This window comes from Macaca thibetana, chromosome 10 (genome assembly GCF_024542745.1).
Source record: "Macaca thibetana thibetana isolate TM-01 chromosome 10, ASM2454274v1, whole genome shotgun sequence".
Classification (NCBI taxonomy): domain Eukaryota; kingdom Metazoa; phylum Chordata; class Mammalia; order Primates; family Cercopithecidae; genus Macaca; species Macaca thibetana.
The window spans coordinates 85208799-85226596 of record NC_065587.1 but is presented as its reverse complement, the minus strand read 5'-3'; the positions used below and the strand labels follow the sequence as shown (position 1 = coordinate 85226596).

Genomic DNA, 17798 nt, shown 5'->3' with positions numbered 1-17798 from the left:
GTAGTTCACTGAGTTTTCATAAGCTAAATTCACCCATCTAACCTGCTTCTACCTTAAGAGACAGAGTACAGTACCAGTATCCTTGAAGCCCCCCTTAATCCTTCTTTTCAGGAACTACTCCCCTTTCTCTCAAGGGTAGCCACGCTCCTGACCTCTACAGGCTTTGTTAGTTTTTATTTTTGCCTGTGTTTGTTCTCTATATAAATGAAATCATGAAAAATATTCACTCTTTTGATCTCACTTCTTTCAGTCAACATTATGTTTGTGAGAGTCACCCATGTTGTTGCTTGTAGTAGTGGATCCATTTATTCTCTCTGCTAAGTTGTCTTCCATCATGCAAATATATTCCAGCTCATTTGTCCATTGTACTTTAGATGGGCATTTGGGGGGTTTCCTATTTCGGGCTGTTAGTGCTTTGTAGACTTTCCTCTAGGTGTTTTTAGTGAACATATAGATACATTTCTGTTAGATTTATGTCTACAAATGGCATTGGTGAGTCAGAAGAAGTATATATGTTCAGTTTTAGTAGATATTGCCAAGCAATTTTCTAAAAGTAGATGTGCCAGTTAATAGACCACCATCAGTGTATAAAAGTGCTGGTTCAGTTCTTAGTATTGCAACACTTGGTATTGTCCAGTTTTCATTGTAACCATCCTAATGGATATATACCAGAATCGTAGAATAATTTTACTTTGTACTTCTCAGGCTATTGATAAAGTTGAGTATTTGAATATCTTTTTTTTTTAAGTGTTCTCTTTTATTATATTTAAACATATTTTCAGATATTTCTACATTTAATTTGGCAGAGAGAAAATGTCTCTTGACTCCCTCATCTCTCTTGAGTGTATCTGGAGACAACAAGTAAATCAAACAGTATAGAAATGAAAAACACAACCAAAGGTGGGAAGTAAAGAGGATGATGGGAAAGGGAAGATGAAAGTAGAATGAATTACTCACTTTTGTAGCTGAGGTTAGAGATAAATTTTAAATAATAAAAGTATCATTATGTGTAAACTTTAAAGAAGACACATCTCAGATACCGTCACAAAGTAAAAATTATATGGTGTTTGTAAGAATGGACAAAGGGCTACCAGTGAATTCAAGAGGAAAGAAAGTGGTGCAGAAACAGCATTGTGTGAGCTTAAAAAAGAGCACTTTATCATGGCAAAGGGTGAGCTCACAACTAAATCAGACATGATGCCAACTTCCATAAGTGAAAGAAACAGCACAACTGTTGGAAATAGCAGGAGACAGAGCCACGCACATTTGTCGCAGAAAACTTTAACTCTTCCTTCTCATTCTGTGAAAGCTCACATAGACAAAAGTAAGAACATAGCATATTTACATAACATAATGAAAATTTGCTCTAATCAATACAGACCAGGGAAAAGATTGCTGTTCATGCAACAGAAGACTACCTTCTTTGTTAGGAAAAGGAGTTCTATGAAAACATAAGGCAACATCACAACACAGCAGGAAAGGGAGCAAAGGATGTGAACACAATCCATAGAAATAAAGAGTTTCAAATATTTTCTGTACATATGAAAGTATGTTCAACGTCATTGAAATACAATAAATACAGATTTTAAGAATAGTGAAATGAGTATATATATACATGTTCATGGGTACATCAACCAGTGGACCTTAGATTTATGTATTTGGCTGTGTGTAAATGATACCTCAAAGTTCTTTAAAAGCAGGATGTCCTTTTCACCTGTTGGGCAAAGAACAAAATTGACTATACAGTGTATTGACGAGGGTGTGAGGCAAGGGCTGCCTGTATACGTTGTTGGTAGAAATGCTATTACTCCACTTGTGTAATAGTGTGTTTGAGGTAGTGTTACTTTTGATATAACAGCATACGAACTTAATCTGAGTATTATTTGATTAGAAACATTTTTCTTCTAAAGATACACCTTGTAAATAATAATTTAATTGAAAATGGTACTTTTACCAATGATTTCTTTTAAAAGGCTTTAGGAAGGTGGTTCTTTACATGTGCTTAAAAATAATGTTTCTTAAGGGGTGCTGGTCATGAGTCTTTGTACTTCTGTTCAGTCACTGATTATCTACTGACTTGATGATGTGGCAGAAATGTTTCAGCTTTGATTATCAATAAAAGTCTCAACAATGGATTCTGTAAAATTACCCACGTTATAAAGGACTTTCTAATTGTTTTGAAAATTGTCAACCATATATAAACAATGCAGTAATACTAACATCTGCCGCTTTCATGTCTTCAGTGAAAAATATTTATTAAGTACCATCTGTGTGCAAGACAACACGTTAGATGCAATGATGCATTGTAGTAACGTGCTAACAAAGCTCCCTTTTCTTCACTGAGGATGGATTTGACCTTGGGTTAACTTTCTGGCTTCATTCTATGCAAACTAGATAAAAGTGGGGTGACACCTGTCTAATTAGGCAACATCCCTAATGACGAAAATGATGCCTACCTGGTGAATTACATCTGGATTAGGATGAATTACATATATACTGTTAATATCAGCTGAGAAGCCACAGCTCTGGGTTTCCTGGAGGGCAGTGACTCTTGTAACAGGGTGTGTCCCTTGTGGGGCCCCTGGAGGATGTGCCTGTGGTATTGTTGAAAGAGATGCTGGGTTCTGTGGGCATGGGCTTCTAACCAGGGTGGGTCCCGCCGATGCCCATGTGAATCTCGACCCCTCACATGTGAATGGTTACTCAGGAAGGCCAAAGACAATAGCTCTGGGACATCTCTGAGGACTACTGCATAGACTGTCACGAGGACCTTGCCCACCAAGATGAACGCCTGTGCTCCCTTCTGGCCAGCTCTGCTTTCATTCAGTACACACATGCCAGGTGTGGCCCATGGTAGTCTTCATAGTTTGAACATTTAATGGTGCCGAAGAAGACCGCCTTGTGGGTATTTTTGTTTTATGAGAAATTGAAAAGTAAATAGTCATTAAAAAAAATGCTACAGTCTCTGGGGAGGACAACTTGGCAATTGTAAAAAATAAAAACTACCCATATAGATGACTCACAAATTCTTCTTCTAGGAATTTATTCTATTGATAGATTCTATTCTGTTTATTCATACATACTGTAGGCAGTGGCCATAAGGATAGTTCTCCTGAAAGATTAAGAAAACCACATTTATGTTAATGGGAGAGCACTAACATGAATCATAAAAATCTATACAATGGAATATTGTATAACGAAATTGGAATTGTTAAAAAGAGTGAAGCAGTTTTTTATTTTTACTGAATTTTCTCTAAGATATATTGGTGAGTTAAAAAGGCAATATCCAGAATTGCCACTTATATTTAAAAACACAACAAAAACATGCTTGCATATGACTAGAGTAACTGTAAGTTTACACAACCAAATTGGGAAAAAGTGATTGCCTGCAGATAGGGTAGGAGGGATACTCTCTTTCTTTTTTCTTCCAAGGGATATCTTAGACCATGAGAAAAGGAGGCAGAATAGGAAGCACAGTGTCCCTGCCACTAAGGTCAGGGGACTTACATGTTACGAGTGCAGTTTAAGCCCCAGCCTGATTCCGTTTCCCTCTCATGTCTCTGTCTGCTTATCCTGCTCGGTTTTAAACTGATTTTGGTATTTATCATTCTCATATCAATCTTTACACTTCTTCGACAGGGATAAGGAAGTGGATACAGAGATTGTCGTGTAGCCATGCCATATGGGGTATACCATCAGCAGTGAAAATAAATGCATCTCATTTTCATATATCAGCAAGGACAAATCTCAGAAGCCTGTGGTTGAGCAAGACCTAGGCATCGTCCCTTTTGAATGTTGTACTCTGTACATATTAAAAAAGGCAAATCCTTAAGATCTAGGGATTTAGATTGTGTTTGATTTTGGTAAAATGTCAGTATGTTACATCTTTCGCTTTGCTGATTTGTATTGCAAATGTAGGTTTACTGGGATGTCATGGTTTTGAATATTATGAGAGATGTATCCCATGGAGTAAAGACTTGGTGATATTCAACACTTTTTGGCAGGGTGTAGGACGTTACTTTTTACTCTTAATAGTTTCTGTGAAATTTTGGATAATTTTCTATATTCAGGGAAAAACCTAGATTATTGCTGTTTATTAATTGCTGATTTCTTTTTGGTTTATATTGTAGATTGCCCTTTTAGACTCCCCCACAGCTTTAAGTATGGAGGAAAAACTTCAGCAGAATGAAGCAAGAGTAAGTGATACTTTGACTTATATTTTTAAATCATAACTTTTACTATAATTTTAAGTGCATGCTTTTTTAGGACTTGCCGTTTGAGATGCCTTCTTTTTCTTTATTGCACTTAGCCTCCCTCCCTCGTTGGTGATCATTTTTAAAGAAGCACAATAGCTGACATTGTATGTATTGCAGCCCATTCTCTGCGGTTTAATAAATGGGATTTGTCTGGCACATGATGTTTAGTTAAATGGACATGCAGATCCTTCAAAGCAGTGAGGCTGCTTGGGTCATCAGAGTTGACTGGAGTCCCTGTTTGTGGGAGTCTGTGTTAAACATTTATGAAACAGTAGTCTTCCCCTTGGGCTCAACAATGACCATCCTTTAGCTTTTTGTTGTTTCCAATGGGAAGAGTGGGGCATGAGGAATCTCTGATTACTCTAGTTAGGTGCTTAGTTTCTGTGAAGCTAGATGAGGTTTGAGATGGGAGAGACTGGCAGTGAGTAACCAAAGAGAGAAGAGATCTGGAGCTGTTATGGGCTAAAGCCAGTGTGTGTGCCCATGCCTTTGAAAAGCCAGTTTTATGACTGACCTGGTTCTATGCTTTTTTTTGTTTTTTTTTAAACTTCTCTGAAAAGAGAAACAGACATTAGAACAATTTTTGGAGTCGATTTTCTTCATGGTGCTGAATGGCTAAAACAGATTGAAAAAGAAAATTGGATTCTGTTGGTAAAAGCTTTTTCAAGAATACACAATATGGAAGATAAAAATTGGAGTGTAGTTAGGAACTTGTTGACATGTTTAGGATAATTATGCTGATTAATATCCTGATAATAGCATTAGTAAAACATTAATTTTGTAATCCCTATTTTTAAATGAAATTTTATGTATTAATGCTTCAAATTCTAATTTTGAGTGCTATGATTTAAACTATATCTGGATATAGTCTTAAATTGTTTCTTAACAATAGTTTTCGTGAATACCAAATAAGTTAATGAAAACCAATAAACATATTAATTTGGATGTATTATACATGCTGTGACAGAAATGACTGCCTATCTTGTTCCTAACATTTTCTAAATTATCGTCTAGTTTTTTGCTGACCCATTTTAATTGTTTGCAATTTGCTTGGTTATAAATCTCATCACCTGATCCCACTGTTAGAAGTGGTAGCATATGTTTGCATTTTTTAATTAATGTTTTAAATGGATATTATTTCATTTAAATACAACAGTAAAATAAATCCAAGGCATACTTACTTTTTCTAAGCTAAAATTGTTTGAATTCAAACAGGATTGATTTGCTCACATTTCTTCAATGAGAAACCTATCTGTTGGTGAAATGCAGAATCATTTACTGTTGGGTGCTTTGTGTTCTCACATAAATTGCCAGTGGCAGTCTGTTAACCGATGAGTATAAATTAGTAAATTCAATACACCAGTCTTTTCCCCTTCCATAGGGAGAGAAAGAATAAGAATATTCCTTCTCTGAAAGCTTTTTCAAAACAAAAAGCCAGGAGAGCCACATGACTTTTATTACTATCAGGAGTCTGTAGTGTTGGTATCACTCAAGTAATGAAATGAAGGACTGGAGTGTAGAACTGGTTTAAGATAAATCAGGACAGTCTTACCAAACCAGTGAAAACAAGCAGGCCAGGTGCAGTGGCTCACGCCTGTAATCTCAGCACCTTGGGAGGTTGAGGCAGGAAGATTCCCTGAGCCCAAGAGCTCAAGACCAGCCTGGGCGACATGATGAGACCTCCTCTTTACAAAAAATACAAAAATTAGTTGGGCATGGTGGTGTGCACCTGTAGTCCCAGCTACTCAGGAGTCTGAAGTGGAAGGATCACTCTAACCCTGGGAGGTAGAGGCTGTGGTGAGCCGTGATTACGCCACTTCACTCCAACCCAGGCGACAGTGTGAGACCTCATCTCCAAAAAAAACCCCAAAGACAACAACAACAACAACAACAAAACAAGCAAAGCACAGAGTTCGAGAGGCTCTTCCAGTCCTATTTCCTTTGTTTTTCATCAAGAAGGTGATAGATTTTGGCACTAATAACTAGTAAAAGAAGCAACATTATTTTTTTTTAAGTTAACTTAGAATTCCCACAGTCTTATTTGAGATAAATTGAGGACCCCTGAATGATTGACTATAGGTGAATGAGATATATTTTGGTTTCCCTCTTGGATAAACCATCACTGCAGATACTTGTCAATAACTGATGTTTTCTTTCATTAAGTTTGCTGACTTGAATATCCTTTCCAGTTACTATACTTAATGGCATATAGAAAATCACTTTATCTTAGCGGTGAGAGTACAAGCAGATGTATTCTGTGCATTCGTTTTGGCCTGATTAAGTAGGGAAACTTACTGGGGAGACCAGGTAGCTTTAATGGGAGGGTGTCTGCTGCTGGGAATGAGGAGGTGGCAGGAATGATAAAGGTGCTGAAAGGAAAAGGCTTTCTGAAGCTACTCTCTTATAGACCTTGGTCTCTTCCTTCCCACAGAACACATTTTTCATTCATATTTTTCCTGCCTCTCAAGTATCACTTGTTGTTTCCTAATGAATTAATCACTAGGATCATTTAAAAAGTTTTAGGAAACTAACAAAACATTTCCATTAACTTTGAGAAGCAGTTTCCAGCTGTGCTGTGTTCAACAGTTGAGCATGTTTTCTTCCCTAAGTTAGAGCCGACTGGAAAGAAGTGATTTTTATCAAAAGATTTTTGCTTTTACTAAGAGTCAATTAAAGAACCACCTTTTTAAAACAACAACAAAAAAGATAGAATGAGATTTATAAGCCCTATTAATTAGCTACAAAAGCAGATTATCTCCTAAAGGAAAACTACAGCATCCAAGGTGATTTAATCACATCTAATTAGAAAAAAAAATAAATCACTATTTTTTAGGATCTAAAGTATAATCATGAAATATTAACAACTTTATGGGGATGCTGTCATCCTTAAACTTGGAATTTTGGTTAATAATCTAAGGAAGCTGCTTTTATTGAGTACACCATTGAAAAGGCTGTTGTGAAATTCTAGGCAAATTGACAAATTTCTGTCTCTTCTTTCCTTTGCCATAATGTAGGTTTTAGGATGAAATCAGCTTGTTTGATTTATCTTTGGTGATGGTTCTTTCAGGGATAAAAGTCGCTATTTAAAAGTCGCTATCTCATTTAAAAAATTATAGTACATCTTTCCACGAGATATTGGAATTTGGAAGCTAGAAGAAAATTATAAACTTTTTAATGAACCAGTCATGTATTTATTTTTCTTTTCAGGTTCAAGAATTGACCAAGGAATGGACAAATAAGTGGAATGAAACCCAAAATATTTTGAAAGTAAGGACTAAAAAAAGTCTTTAGTCTTACTATGGTGGATTAAACTGGTAAAACTTTTTTTTTTTTAAATCTCCAAACATGGCAGTTATATACTTTGTTAAGGTAAGATCACTGGAGCCAATTAGTGACTTTCATGGGATGGGAGTTCTGGTTTGATTTTGAAGAAGTGAGAAAGAAGGCTATTAGACATTATAGCTGTGTGTTTTAATATGTACAGGTTATATTGATATTTAAGATGTTTGCCTTTACTTGTTGGGGTTTTTCCATTTTTGACTCAGCACATATTAGAACTCTATTTAATATTCAAATATATCCACTTTGCTTTTCTGCTTTTGTTAAAGCCAATATCAAAGCAACATATTAAATGAAAAAAAAATTCCCGTGGCAATATTATAGAATATGCTTGCAAAGCATGGCTAGATTTCAGAAATTTCAAAGCTAGTAATTTCCTATCAAAGTATTTTTCTGTATGTCTCAAGGACTAGACTGGGATGGCCTGTGTTTCTGGCAAGACTCACTGTGAAAATATGTCAGCAGTAGCCTCCATTTATCATAATGCTTCAAAATACAAGTTTCTTTTTGTTCTCATTTTTTGCCGAGTTGGTAGAAAACCTCTGTCATCTATTGGGAGTCAGCCATACCAGGTTTGAGACACAAATTCGAGTTTTGTGCTTTGGTGGTATCTGGCCGACTTTGTGCACAAGAAAAAAGAATTCAGAAGCTATTGAATGTGAGATTTGTTTTTGACGTCTGTTGAGGTAAAACTTTCCCAAAGAACAAAAATCTCCATCTGATATTGATGAGACCAGATAGATGAGTCTTGGCCAAATGTCTTGGCAAAGTCCTAACGTGGCTCACCTTCATGTGAGAATGGCACACTTAGTTACTGTTACACCGGGTAAATCCAGCCTTGGATTTGCAGGTGAGTTCTGCATCTGACAACTGTTTCAGAGTGCAGGCTCAGCATTATGTAATGTTCTCCTTGCACCATTTAGGCAACTTGGCTTGCTCAGGTGTCAGAAAGATTGTATCTCACGACATCAGAGATTGTGCTTAAGTTTAGATGGTGGTAGGTTGTGATGGTCCTAGAGATGGCCTTTCCAGCTTCTGTACTGCAACAAGTGAGGGTCTCTGCATTCAGACTTTTCAAAATCTCCTCCTGATTACAGTGATAATATATTATTTTGATGTACTTCTGCAATGTTTCCTTTGTTGAGAGATTTTTGTGCAGGAAACTGAGCAAAGACTTCATTCACATTTCAGAATAGTCAGATGTGGAGTAAGTTCACCAAATATGTGACTTTGTTGTTGTTTAAGTTGCATTCCCTGTAAGAGGTGTTGGTGCCTCAGCCCCTGAAGCCCAAGTCATTTGACTTTTCATGGCACTGTGTAACGTTGCTCCAGAAATTTGTCAAAGAGGGAGGACTAAAATCTGCTCTACTTAAGGAACAAAAAGAAATCAAACTGTTGGCTATTGAAAAGTCATTAGTATACATAGTGCACATTAGCACAGGAGGCAGTGCTGCAGGAGATGAAAAGACGGACGCTCCGCCTTCTCTGCTGCTGCTGCAGCGTCCCTCCATGTCAATGTACTACGGCTTTTATAAGCTTTCTGGAAAGGGTATCCACGCAGAGAGCTATGACAGCCTGAACTTTTTCTTATGCTCTTTCTCAGAAGGTGATTTTGGGTCCCGAAGTTAAATCCTCCTCCAATTCCAATCCTTTAAAATAAGTCTAATTATTTTCTTTTTTATCACTTTTCATAGGAGAAGGGAAAAAATGTGATGCTTGCTAGGTGTTAAACGTTATGAGAAAGGAGAACGCTATTTCAATGTTTTTCCCTTTCTCGGCCTTATAAACCCATGTTTTAGACTTTTCTGCTGGTATTTGTGCTTTAAACCTGTAGTCATTTTCTGCTCATGTTTGATATTTTAAGGGCTGCCTTAAACTCTTATTGGAAGACAGTGCCTGAAGACTAAGGTGAAGAGGAGAGCTACTCAAATGTTTTTTATGAAGACATTCTTTAGAAATTGATTGTTAGTTGATGGGTTTGTATCTGTGTGGTTTGTGTGATCCTTTCCCGTATTTCTGCTGTTAGAGTTTTATATCAGTCAGTCATTGTTCCAGTAATGCTGCATAAAACCCGCCCCAACTCAGTGGCCGTTTCCTGAGCTGTGTGCTCATAGTCCCTGTTTGAGTTATGAGCCGTGAGTTTGGTTTTTTGGCATACATCATGAGGAGTGACTGTAGAAACCTCCTCTCATGCGGGGGCAGGAGGCTGAAGTCAGTAGGTAGGGCGAAGGTCCACTGAGGTCAGAATTACTTTTGAAAGTTCCTTAAATTTCCCTGGAAATCACCAGATCCTAAGCTCTTGGATACTCAAAAGCAAGGAGTGACTTTGTTCCCTTCTTTCTACACCTAGTCGGTGGCTTCCCTTGCCCTGGGTGAGTGGAATCCATGGTCCTGTTGAATGAAGGTGGAGAGGGAGCGAAAGACTGCTGGGTGGGTGTGAGCTCTGACAGCAGGCACTGACTGCAGCAGAGCTGGTGGCAACATGGTCATCGTGGCTGGAGCCTTGGGCTTTGATCTGCAGAACTCAGAACTTGGATCTTAGTCTTCAGTTCTCTTTCTGACTCACTGGGCCATGGCACTCATCTATAACTGCCACGCACCCTACTTCCCAGCTTGGAAATCACAGCGGATGGCAACCTCTTCCTTATATCCAAGTTAACAGAGGAAGACATCGTAAAGTTCTGAGTTATTTTGAAAGTAGTTGACAGTAGAACATGTGTTTATTTTAATAAGGCAGGTCTTAGACAATTAGGTAATGAGAGAGAGTTCTCTTATCCTCTGTACTGTACTCTATGTCTCCACTCTCTTGCCCCTTAGTCTACCATCCTCATTTTTATTACTTTTCATTTTCTAAAGTCCAGACTTTGTCTGGCCCCTACAGGCACTAATCTCCTTGTTGGTGTCATCTGTCCTAGCACAGTTCTTTCTGTGCCTACCACCCCTGGAGTCCCTGCCCTGCCAGAGGGCCTGCTGCTGGTCAGTGTGCGCACCAGGGCTTTGGGTTTCCTGGTGTCTTGTGGTCTTTGCCTGTGTTACTCCATCATTCAGGATGTGTCCCCTTTCTGTGCCTCTAGCAAAATCCACCTCGAAGCCCCCCTCCCCCCGATCACTCCTCTTCTCCCCTACTTCCCAGTTACTATGAATTTTCTTTTCCTTTGTGCTTCTGCAGTATTTGGTTTTGCTTCTGCCACAGGATTCTTCATCCTCTGAGTTAGGTGGTATTGGTTTCTTCCTCTTTCTGCCAACTCTTACACACAGAGAAACAGGAGCAGGATCTGGCCAAGGACTGTCTCATTATCATTCCACGAGCCAGCTCCTAGCACTCTGCTTCTCATAGAGCAGGCATGCGGTGAGAACGTACGGGATTAGGTTAGTATCAAGAAACAAAAATAAAACCCTTTGTATTAATCTGCTAGGGCTGCCAAAACAAAATACCACAGACTGGATGGCTTAAACAACAGGCTTTTATTTGCTCACGGTTCTGAAGGCTGGAAGTCCAAGATCAAGGTGCTGGCACATTTGGCTTCTCCTGAGGCCCCCCTCCTTACCCTCCTTGGCTTGCAGATGGTCCTCTCTTGTCATTGTATCTCCATATGGCCTTTTCTTATGTGCCTGCAACTTGGTCTCCCTGTGTGTATCCTAGGCTTCTCTTCTTTTTTGTGTGTTTTTTTTAAACTTTTATTTTTGAGATGGAGTTGGGCTTTTGTTGCCCAGGCTGGAGTGCAATGGCGTGAACTCGGCTCACTGCAACCTCTGCCTCCCAGGTTCAAGCGATTCTCATACCTCAGCCTCCTAAGTAGCTGGGATTACAGGTGTCCACCACCATGCCTGGCTATTATTTGTCTTTTTAGTAGAGATGAAGTTTCACCATGTTGACCAGGCTGTTCTCGAACTCCTGATCTCAGGTAATCCAACCGCCTCAGCCTCCAAAGTGTTGCAGGCGTGAGCCACCATGCCTGGCCTAAGCTCCTCTTCTTATAAGGACACCAGTCAGATTGGATTAGGGCCCATCCTAATAACCTCATTTTAATCCCCTTAATTAATTTTAACAATGAAAGGCCCTATCTCCAAGTACGGTCACATTCTGAGGTACTAGTGGTTAAGGCTTCCACATGAATTTGAGGGTGACGTAATCCAGCCCATAGCAACAGCCCTGAGCCATACCAATCTGATGACCTAGTGGGCAGAGTGACAGGGAGTGTGGTGCAGGCAGCAGTCCTGCCCCAGTTGTGCTCTTCGCTATGTTTTTCATCTTACTTTCTCATTCCTACTAGAAAGACTCTTGGATGACTGTGCATTTTTATTCTCGGAGGGAATATGGCTGAAGTACAGCTCAGTCCTTCATTTGGATCAGTTAGATCCTTGCTGTTCAGAGCATAACATGGACAGCAGCATCAGCAGCACCAGGGAGCTGCTTAGAAATGCAGGCCCTCAAACCCAGCTCCAGACCTCCTGGATCAGAATCCTCATTTTAATAAGATCCCCAGGGATATTCCAGTTGATCTCCAGTCTGTACCTTCCAGTTTGAGTGCTGATTTTTTTTTTTTTTTTTTTTTAATAGACAGGGTTTTACTCTGTCACCTAGGCTGGAGTGCAGTGGTGCAATCTTGGCTCATTGCAGTCTCAACCTCCTGGGCTAAAGTGATCCTTCCACCTCAGCCTCCCAGGTAGCTGGGACTACAGGCATGTGCCACCATGCCTCACTAAGTTTTGTATTTTTTATAGAGTTGGGGTTTCACCACATTGGCCAGGCTGGTCTGGAATTCCTGGGCTCAAGCATTTCTCCTGCCTTGGCCTCCCAAAGTGCTGGGGTGACAGTGCTGATTTAGACACACTGAGGAAATGCTGAGTGGTCTTAGGCTTCCTTGTCCTCATACCTGTTCTTCTTCTCCTGCTCTACCCTGTCTCGTGGGCTGACCCCTGTGGGCCACCCTTTTCTGGGCTCCTGGATCCCTGTGGAGATGGAAGAGGGAAACCAGGCCCTCCCTGTTCAGCCTCGCCTAGCATCCCCAGCAGCAGGTACCTCTTCCCCAAGGCCCCAGCTCCCGCAGTGAGGACCAGCCCATTGTGGTTGCAGTTCTGCCAGGTGACATAGCCTTGCCCTCAGGAAATACCCCCTCGTGCCTTTGCCCCTCTTGCCTAGGGTGATGCTGGTCTCTGCTGTTGCCAGTTTGTGGGTGGCCTTACTGTTCCCAAGGGCTTTCCAGCTGTTCCTTCAGCTAAGTAACCAGTTCTTGGTGTTAAAGTCCCTTGGATTTAAATACTGAAGCAGTTTCTGTTTTGTGGTTAGGCTTTGTCTGATACATTTGATACCCAAGTGTGTTCCACATGCAGGCTCTGGACTGCACTGCCAGCACCTCAGAATCTGCTCTGTTCACATACGAAGCTCTCTTCTTGGGTCTTTCTGGTCTCTTTGTTAGGATGCTGCCTCAGTGTGATTTTCATCCTGGCTAAATTTATCTCCAACTGCAGTGATTTTCTTGGAACTGGGAAGTTAGTGTTGTGATAAATCTAGCCTTGACATCAGTGGATTCTTGAGATCCTTCATATCGGTTTCCCTTTTGTGTGGCTACAATATTGTGCTGACTGCCTGGTGTTTGAAGTAGTTTACAAAGTGACTACTCAATCCCCCTGCCCTGTGTAGCTTTAGGCTTGGCTTTTACAAGTCCCCTATGTTTTATTGCTAATGATTTTTTTGAAGTGATCCTTTAAGAGGAGGAATCCCCAGTTTTTTTCTCTATTCCTGTGTTCTCCTTCCTCACCCCAGTCTTTATGCCCTTTTGGGTTTATCTGTCTTGCATACATTTTGGTTTCTCTGTTCTAGCATTTTATGAACAGTTAAAAGAAAAATGCTCAAGGTATGTCATCTGGCTTCCAAATAACTCCTTGAGCTCTGTGCTTCAAAATAACTCACAGACAGTTTGGACTGCAGTGCCAAGCTGGCAGCCCTTTGACAGATGGTGCAGCAGAAGGTAGAGCTGGCTCTGTGAGTGTTTGTCCAGAGCAGAGCTGCAAAGTGGTCCTCGCAGCCCTCAGAGTACTCTCTGTTTGAATCCTTCCGGCATTGGTTATTCTTCTCATTTTTTAATCAATAAGGTCCCCCTTTTTTTTTTTTTTTTTTTTTTTTGCTGAAAACATATCCTTTGATGGCTCCAATGTCTGGCTGGCTTTGGTGTTTTCATTGCCTGCACAGGACTTTTGACTGTGGCGTGGCAGCGGGTGGGGAGAGGAGAAGCAGGCGCTCACTTGCACGTGCTTAGCTGGAGAGGCTTTTCCTTGGAAAGTGAGCAATTTGTATAAGTTGGATTGAAGTTGTTTTCTTTAGACTTTAATTATATGGAATTATTAGGTATCTTACACACTTAACAATTAGTGTTTGTCAAAAACTGAATTTGGAGGATGGAGCATATTTGAATCCATGTGATGATGGGATCCTAATGTAAATGATTGAAATTTAAATTTGTGCTGATGTCTTGATATTCCTTCTCTGGGGGAGTAGGAGAGGCAGGATACTACAGGGCCATGGCAGGGGTGGATAGCACACCGATAAAAGAGAGCTTTTTACTCTTTCAAAATGTTTTGACTAACAAGAGATATAGTAAAATGAGATTGGGATCCTTTTCTGGCTTAAGATTTTCTGAGTTTAAATTTCATGGGGAGGTGTGCTTTCAACCAGCTTATATCTGTTTTATAATAGAATCAATCTTCTGAAGTTTTTGTCTCCAGAAGATTATGGCAACCTGTAAAAGATTTTTTTCTCTGGCTGCCTGCAGTTTTCCATTTCGTGGAGATGTGTATTGGGAATGTAATAGATTCGGAAGCAGCTCTCCTAACTGGGGCTGTTGCTCAGCAGGCTCGTGGCAGGTCAGGTTTGTGGAACAAGTTTCCTGTGGTCGTCTGGACTCTTGTTGTCCAGGGCATTGAATCCTCTGGTTTCTGGAAAACCTACAGACAAAGCATGGGGGAGACAACATTTTTTGTGACCTCTCTCGTTTAAATGCAGTTTATCTTGACCTCTTCTTGGTACAAACATTGAACCTGGGAGTAGATCTGGGGGATACTTTTATTTATGGTCATCGATTTCCCCTAGATTTTAGATGAAGGAGGAGACATTTCTTTCAGCCATGGGTTACCAGCTTCCTTACCGACAACTCTTTGGGCATTTGATGCTTCAACATTCTGACCTCAGATAATCACACACATTGTTTATAGTTAGTTATCGCCGTTCTAAAAATAGAAAATATTGACTCCAGAGCTCATTCGGCTACGTGACGATAATATATTGAGTTTCCAAGTGTTTATCCAAGCAGAAATTGGCTGCAGTGGTAATTTGAGAAGTCAGTGCTCTTTCCCCTTTGGTTTTCATTGTAAAAATCAAGTCAGTATAGTTCAGCACCTGTGGATTAATGCAGTCCATGTGTAGGTCATGCCTGTAGGATCTCAGTAAATTTCCTGTGAGGTGCATTTTTGTAATTTTAAAAAACTATTTTCAAACTTTTGAAAACTTTTGGGCGAAGAAGAGATGAGAGGTGGTGGGCATCCTTTGACATGCTGACATTCTGATGAACTGGGATTGCTACCTATGCTGAGAAGGAAATTCCTAGCATTACTATGAGTTTGAAAATATTCTCCCCATAATAGAATTTCTTTCCCAGCTTCCCTTCCTTTCTCCCTCCTTTTCTTTCTCCCTCCCTCATTAAGCACATGTTTATTGAGAGTATCTTATGTGGTAGGCATAGTTCTGGGCACCGGGTGTACCCAGTGAGCAAAACAAAGAATCCCTGCCCTCATGGAGATTACATTCTAGAAGTGCTTAGAAGACTTTTCCCCACAATTGGGTATTGTTATGCAAAGCTCCCATCGTCTCATCTAGTCTTGTCCTCTGATTTCTAACCAAAACGGGCCTAAAATACATTTGTTGATACAACAATATCAGAGTTTGGCTCGCAGAATCTCTGATATTTGAAGCCTGAGATTATGTAAAATAAATAAGACTTTTTCAATTCTAGTATTTTATTAGTTAAATTTACTTAAAAAGATAACTTATGCTAAGTGAATTTATATACGCATGTGTATACATAAGCATGTCTGCACACATACATGTAAAGCACTTTGAAAAGCCCTTGCAGTATAGAAAGTATTCTATAAATTGACATCCATTAGGATATAAAGTCCATGAGGACACAGTTTCTGTCTGTTTTGTTTATTGCTCAGTAGGTCTGAACACTGAATGGTTGGTTTCAAAGGCCCAGTGTGGCTGTATGTTACTGCAGAAGTTATTTGGAGGAACGAGTTCCTACATGGAATGACAGTTGTTCCTGAAGATGGGAGGGGATGATATTTGATCCTTTGTGTTGTTGTAACTATCCATATGTTTGTCATTCCCTCAGTTAAATTATAAATTCCTTTAGGTCAGGGAAAACGTTTTGCTCATCTTTGAATCCCTTAAAAATTCTAGTGTCGGCCGGGCGCGGTGGCTCAAGCCTGTAATCCCAGCACTTTGGGAGGCCGAGACGGGCGGATCACGAGGTCAGGAGATCGAGACCATCCTGGCTAACACGGTGAAACCCCGTCTCTACTAAAAAAATACAAAAAACTAGCCGGGCGAGGTGGCGGGCGCCTGTAGTCCCAGCTACTCGGGAGGCTGAGGCAGGAGAATGGTGGGAACCCGGGAGGCGGAGCTTGCAGTGAGCCGAGATCTGGTCACTGCGCTCCAGCCTGGGCGACAGAGCGAGACTCCGTCTCAAAAAAAAAAAAAAAAAAAAAAAAAAAAATTCTAGTGTCTTGTGCAGTAGCTCTTTATAAATAGGAAGTGTTCCATGAATAATTTTTGAACTCAGCTTGTTCTTCCATTTTTGAGATGTTTCAGGACAAGTTTGAGGTTTTTTTCTATAGAACAAACTGCCTTGAAACCTAGTGGCTTAAACAGACTGTGATTATTTCCCATAATTTTGTGGACCAGCCTGGTTTGGCGGATTTCTCCTGCCTTCACTCATGCCCTGGAGTTGAATAGTCTAAGATGGACTCACGTGGCTGATGGCCGGCTCGATGTCAGCTGGGAATGATTTGGTCTTGTGTCTCTCATCCCCATCAGTTTAGGTCTTTACATGGTGGTCTCTGGATCCTAAGAATGGCAAGAAAGGATAACCCCAGTGTCCAAGCCTTTTTCAGGCTTTCAGTTGCATCTCATTTGCTAATGCTTCATTGGCTGAAGGTTGTCATGGGTACAACCAGAGTGTAGGAGTGAGGGGAATACCCAAAGGAATGAGTACAGGGAGATCAGTAATTCTTGTCATTTTTGCAAAAAAATCTGCCACGAGCATCTTTTTTTCTCTATTTTCTTTGCTCCTTTGCCTTCTGCTGGACCCGGTGGTTCGCCACTGTGTGTGTATGAGTGTGTGTTCCTGTCTTCCTATAGAAGAGAGCGTTGGAAGGAGGAAGGATTTGGGATCAGGGGTTGCAATGAAGATGACTTGAGAGAGGATTATGAGTTATTATTTGTCTCTCTGCTTTAATTTTGCAGACTAGCATGGATGATTTTGAGTCTGTCTGAACAAAAGCCGCCATCAGTACCATCTCGTGCAAATCCTTTTATCTTTTTTTAATGCATTTACTATACTATCTCATTGGCTCTTCCTTGATCTTAAAACAAGAGAAAAAAGATGTTGCTGTATTTTATATAGTATGCAGTTGTTAATTCGTCAACCTCTCATTAAAGTTAGACTCTGGCTGCTATTTTCTATCAAACTGTGTTCTTCCTTTTCTAAGATTCTGCTCTTGCAACTGTATTTTAAGATGAAAGGCAAAGTAATAAACAAAGTTCATTGTTCTCTGCAACTGGGACTTGATAATTAACAGGGGAGATGACTGTCAGTGCTGTCGCACTTGGCAGGGTCAGAGGCTGAGCTGAACTATTCGCAGAACCAGCTCTGATGTGGTTATTAATGCCAAGCCTACTGTATTTTCCATTGCAGTTCTCATCTTGAAGGAGCTGCTCATAAATAAAGGTATTCCAAGTATATGCTGGTTCTTACTTTTGAATAACATTTCTGGAGCAAAAAAGCTCAGAAATAATTCATGTGCACATGTTAAATGTTGGTGCCACGCAATAAATTATTTTGAACGCATAAGGGATTTTCCTTCTAATCTTTTGCAGTGAGGCATGTGCACTGATGGGCTCTGACTGCATATTTATTGCTACGG

General features: G+C 40.2%; 3 protein-coding genes across 8 annotated transcripts in view; 2 read left to right on the top strand and 1 right to left on the bottom strand.

The window, feature by feature from the left end:
• LOC126929186 (eukaryotic initiation factor 4A-I-like) overlaps positions 1–17798 on the top strand; it is a 515423-nt gene that overhangs the window by 184789 nt on the left and 312836 nt on the right. The gene's annotated exons all lie outside the window — the stretch shown is intronic.
• Positions 1–17798, top strand: part of KIF16B (kinesin family member 16B) — a 315708-nt gene that overhangs the window by 72283 nt on the left and 225627 nt on the right. For all 6 annotated transcript variants that reach the window (XM_050745331.1, XM_050745330.1, XM_050745327.1 and 3 more), the window contains 2 exons: positions 4131–4196; positions 7464–7523. In XM_050745331.1, coding sequence (XP_050601288.1) covers positions 4131–4196; positions 7464–7523 — 126 coding nt within the window. The remainder of the gene's footprint in view (positions 1–4130; positions 4197–7463; positions 7524–17798) is intronic.
• DSTN (destrin, actin depolymerizing factor) overlaps positions 1–17798 on the bottom strand; it is a 1228633-nt gene that overhangs the window by 1096685 nt on the left and 114150 nt on the right. The window lies entirely within an intron of this gene.